This window comes from Euphorbia lathyris, chromosome 3 (genome assembly GCF_963576675.1).
Source record: "Euphorbia lathyris chromosome 3, ddEupLath1.1, whole genome shotgun sequence".
Taxonomy (NCBI): domain Eukaryota; kingdom Viridiplantae; phylum Streptophyta; class Magnoliopsida; order Malpighiales; family Euphorbiaceae; genus Euphorbia; species Euphorbia lathyris.
Genome location: NC_088912.1, coordinates 34311035 through 34315963, shown reverse-complemented (window position 1 = coordinate 34315963; position 4929 = coordinate 34311035). Strand labels below are relative to the sequence as shown.

At 35.6% G+C, this 4929-nt stretch overlaps 1 protein-coding gene across 1 annotated transcript; it reads left to right on the top strand.

The window, feature by feature from the left end:
* Positions 1 to 445: 445 nt before the first annotated feature.
* LOC136222605 (putative respiratory burst oxidase homolog protein H) lies at positions 446 to 4669 on the top strand. Its single transcript, XM_066010355.1, has 13 exons — positions 446 to 836; positions 923 to 1085; positions 1161 to 1209; positions 1290 to 1403; positions 1930 to 2736; positions 2818 to 2913; positions 3003 to 3118; positions 3204 to 3306; positions 3377 to 3637; positions 3716 to 3838; positions 3981 to 4109; positions 4256 to 4334; positions 4560 to 4669. Exons 1-13 carry the CDS (start codon positions 446 to 448, stop codon positions 4667 to 4669), a joined length of 2541 nt encoding a protein of 846 aa, XP_065866427.1.
* Positions 4670 to 4929: the final 260 nt, after the last annotated feature.

The following is a 4929-nucleotide window of genomic DNA, read 5'->3' as shown; positions in this document are numbered from 1 at the left end:
ATTTTTAGTTATAAGTTGTGTACGTACGAACACTACTTTTTTTATTATTATTATTAAATGTACGAACACTAATTTGATTCCAAGAGATTATGAATCATATATGTAGATGGAGATATAAGGTTCACAAACATAAATAGCTTTTTAGCTAAAGAAAAAACTTCTTTACCGGAATTTCCATTTAAAATTTAATGATTCTAATATACATAAAATCACAATTTCTATTCTTGGAGTATAACTAAATAACCTAAATCATTTCCCTCCTCATTTTTTTCATACCAATTTCACGATTTCAATGTGTTTAGGTATCCATCATCTCCCTCCCTCTTTTCTCTTCATCAGGAATTAATCCTGAAGAGAAGAAAATTTCAGAAATCAGAAATTTTTAAAACACAAAGGAAGTTCAGAAACTTGGATTCTTGAAAGTGTAGAAATTGATAAACCAATGATGGATCCTTTTAGCAATGATGAACATAGGACCTTGCCTCCTAAACATTCAGGAAACCTTGGCAAGCCAACAGGAAACCCTGGAAGAAAATCAGGACCCCTTGGTGAATCTAATTTCATCAAGAGAACTACAAGTAATTTTGGAGAATCCATTATGAGAACAACAAGCGTTGCTCTTAGGAAGTCCGGTGTTCTTCCGCCTGCTCCTCGTCGCCGCCCCCAGAAAATAGAAAGGACAGCTTCCTCTGCTGCAAAGGGACTTCAAAGTCTCAGGTTTCTTGATAGAACAAGAACAGGAAAAGAAAGGGATGCTTGGCTTTCGATTGAAAAACGTTTCGATCAGTTTGCCCTTGATGGAAGACTTCCTAAAGATAAATTTGGAATCTGCATTGGTAAATTAACAAATAATCTGTCCTGTAATTGATAACTTACCCAAAGAAAACCCTAATTTGTTTTTGTTTTTTTTGCATACATGTAGGGTTGGGAGATTCAGCTGAATTTGCAGATGAAATATTCCAGGCAATTTCAAGGAGAAAGAATATAAACACAGCAAATGGAATAACAAAAGATGAATGTAAGATATTCTGGGAAGATATGACCAAGCAAGATCTTGATTCTAGACTACAAATATTCTTTGACATGTAAGAAAAACTTAACTAAGCATATGCAATTTATAACATGCTCAAAATAGAATAATAATAATAACAATGTTTCAGGTGTGACAAGAATGGAGATGGAATGCTTTCTGAAGAAGAGGTGCAACAAGTGAGTGTAATAACTATATGCAATTAAATTAAATTTCTTAATCCAACAATATATCTCAACTTCATTTTCATCAAAAACAGGTTATAATCTTGAGTGCATCTGCAAATAAGTTAACCAATCTTAAACAACAAGCAAAAGCGTATGCCGCGCTAATTATGGAAGAACTCGACCCCGATCAACTTGGATACATAGAGGTAATTTCGAGCGTATAATATAATTTCTCGAGCGTATAGCATAATTAATCTACTTTAAAATTTATTAAGTTTAAATATATAAGACCATATACAAAACCTGTATTAATACTAATAACCCTGTATCTAAACTTCGCACGGGCGAACCAACTTCAATAGCTAAATAAGTTGGTGATTTAGAAGGGTCGAAGAGTATGGACTAGTTGTAATATAATAGTTAACCTGCGGTATCTTGTGACTATACCTTTAGGCCGAGGCCTTTACTAGCTAGAAATCCTTATAAGTTGAGGATTTCTATGTTCTCCAATGAGATTTTTAGGAGTAACTCTTGGTCATGCGATATTTTAGTGTTTCTCGAATGTTCATTTGTTTATAGAAGGCTGAAGCTTCTAAGACCGCCCTTAGGTCGGCTCCATTGCAGGTGACTTTTTATTATCTAAAGGGGTGGTGCTGATATCACGTGTGCGATGTCATTTTGCATGATATCAAATACAAAAGCGTTCATTTGCGTGGTTTGTATATGTAACAGATGTGGCAACTCGAGCTGCTGCTACGGGGAATGGTGAATGAAGACACTGGAGGGAGGAAATTGACCAGAAAAACACATAGTCTAACAAAAGCAATGATTCCAAGAAAATACAGAACTCCAGTTAGCAAATTTGTGTCTCTAACTACTGAATTCATCTACGAGAATTGGATGCGAATTTGGGCTGTTTCTCTATGGTTATGCGCGAACGTCTTACTTTTCTTCTGGAAATTCGACGAATATACCCGTTCTCCAACTTTCCAAATCACAGGTTATTGTGTCTGTACCGCCAAGGCCTCCGGCGAAACTCTCAAATTCAACATGGCTCTTATTCTTCTCCCCGTCTGTCGACGTTCACTGACTGTTCTCCGATCCACATTCCTCAGTAACTTCATTCCTTTCGACGACAACATCAATTTCCACAAGGCTATATCTGTTGGAATTGCTATTGCAACATTTATTCATACACTTGCACATTTAGCTTGTAACTACCCTTTGCTGAGTTCATGTTCTACATTCAAATTCTTGCTCTATCTCGGACCCATTTTGGGAAGTCAACCGAGTTATATCGATTTGATGTCCACTTCAGTTAGCATAACAGGGATTTTCATGATTGTGATTATGTCATTTTCATTTATGCTGGCTACACATTATTTCAGACGAAATGTTGTAAAGTTGCCAGGCATTTTTCACCGTTTGGCCGGGTTTAATTCGTTTTGGTATGCACATCATTTGCTAATCCTGGCATATGTTCTTCTTGTTCTTCATGGTTGGTTCCTCATTTTTCCAAAACCCTGGTATCAGAAGACGGTATGCTCTCACTTTAACACATTTATGGTCAATATCCCTACATTCTTCGTATATATCATAATCATTTCTAAATGCTTGCAGACATGGATGTATATTCTATTTCCAGTATTGCTTTATGCTTCTGAAAGAATATTTCTAAAATATGATGAGCATAATCATCAAGTGGATGTCATCAAGGTTTGTTATGAATTTATATTCATGATCAATCTGTTTTGCTTAATTATGTCCTGGAATAGGGTCATGAATGTAATGATTATAATTTGCAGGGAGTAATATATTCAGGAAATGTTTTAGCACTCTACATAACCAAGCCTCCAGGATTCAAGTACATGAGTGGAATGTACCTCTTTGTCAAGTGCCCTGACATTTCCAAATTTGAATGGTATGAGAATTGTCACGATACCATACGAACACGATAATTGTCACGCGTATTCTAAGTTGATATAGAATATAACTATCTTTTACAGGCATCCCTTTTCAATCACTTCTGCACCAGGAGATGACTACTTAAGTGTCCATATTAGGACCTTGGGAGATTGGACTACAGAGCTTAAGAATATGTTTGCTAAGGTAATCTCCGAGGACCCTATCTACCTAACTAGTGTCTAGCGTTTTTTTTACAATGTACGAATATTTGAAGGTATGTGAGGCCCCAATATCAAAAGCACCAGTAGGAGGAAAATTGATGAGAATGGAAACAAAAGCATTGTCAAGCACAAACAAAGAAGAGATACAAGCAACATTTCCTAAGATTCAAATCAAAGGACCATTCGGAGCCCCGGCGCAAAGTTACACAAAATATGACATTCTCTTGCTTATAGGTCTAGGAATTGGAGCTACTCCTTTTATCAGCATTTCCAAGGATCTTCTTTATCAGTTGAAACAAAACGAGTCTTTGCTGGTAATTTACTGATTAACCCAATAATTTTATATTATATATTCAATTAAGGAGTTCTAATTAAAAGAAAAGAAATCACAGGGACCAATAGATTCAAGCAAAAAGGTTCCAGAAAGAGCCTACTTTTATTGGGTCACAAGAGAACAAAGCTCGTTTGAATGGTTCAAGGGTGTCATGGATGATATTGCAGATTTTGATCGTAATGTGAGTTTATGAAATATATTCTATCTTATTAATGTTTGATGTACGTTGCACAGATGCTCCTCTTTAGTAGCGTTTCTTCGTTCCGTGTCCGTGTTTGATTCATCAAATGTTGTACTTATGATGTTGTTTTGTTAATTAACAGCAAGTAATAGAAATGCATAACTACTTAACAAGTGTATATGAACAAGGAGATGCAAGATCTGCACTTATTGGTATGGTACAGCAATTGCAGCATGCCAAGAATGGAATTGATGTCGTCTCTCAAAGTCGGGTAATATACTAAACTATAAAATATTTAACGTGTCATCAAATTATTGCCTCGCGCATGGATGACATGGTGCGCCGGACATATACTAAAATTGTCATTTTGGATAGTTTTAATAACATGAACTCTCTCTATGTCTCTCTCCATGACAGATAAAAACACATTTTGCAAGACCCAATTGGAGAAAGGTCTTTACTCAAATGGAATCAACACATCCAGCTTCCAGAATAGGTAAAACCCTAACCCTAATTTTCATGTTACTAGACCTATTTATGGGTCCAAATACTCGTCCTGGACGTCCAGACCCGCTGAATTGGGTTGGGACAAATAAAAGATATTAGGCCCAGCTCAGCCAAAGCGGTCTAAACTCACCTATTTCTAAGCCGGGCTTAAGATTTATAAAAATAGAATGAACCGAATTAGTCTATTAATACTTTTTATTTTTATTTTTTTTAGGTGTGTTCTATTGTGGCAGTTCAACCCTTGCAAAACCATTGAAGAAGCTATGCCAAGAGTTCAGTCTAAATTCATCAACTCGTTTTGAATTCTACAAGGAAAACTTCTAATTAGCAAATTCAAGTGCAAAAGATGTATATGTTTTACACGTACAGAAGCAAATATTCCCAAGTTAATTGACAGCCTTCCTTTGGTGAATTTTTCATGGACAAAAAGGAAATCTTGTAGATATTTTACTACCTTGTAGTACCAATAAATACTGACATCAATTATAAGATTAACACCTAAACCTTTGTTTTCAATTGTTCATAGAATTTTGGTTTTTTTTTTTTTTGGCTCCTCCCATTTTGTTTTGGTTTCTCTGAATTGT

Coding starts and splice junctions, on each gene's coding strand:
- LOC136222605 (XM_066010355.1), top strand. CDS start 446: ATGGATCCTTTTAGCAATGATGAACATAGGACCTTGCCTCCTAAACAT. Junction 1,404..1,929: donor ATCAACTTGGATACATAGAG/GTAATTTCGAGC, acceptor TATATGTAACAG/ATGTGGCAACTCGAGCTGCT. Junction 4,110..4,255: donor ATGTCGTCTCTCAAAGTCGG/GTAATATACTAA, acceptor TCTCCATGACAG/ATAAAAACACATTTTGCAAG.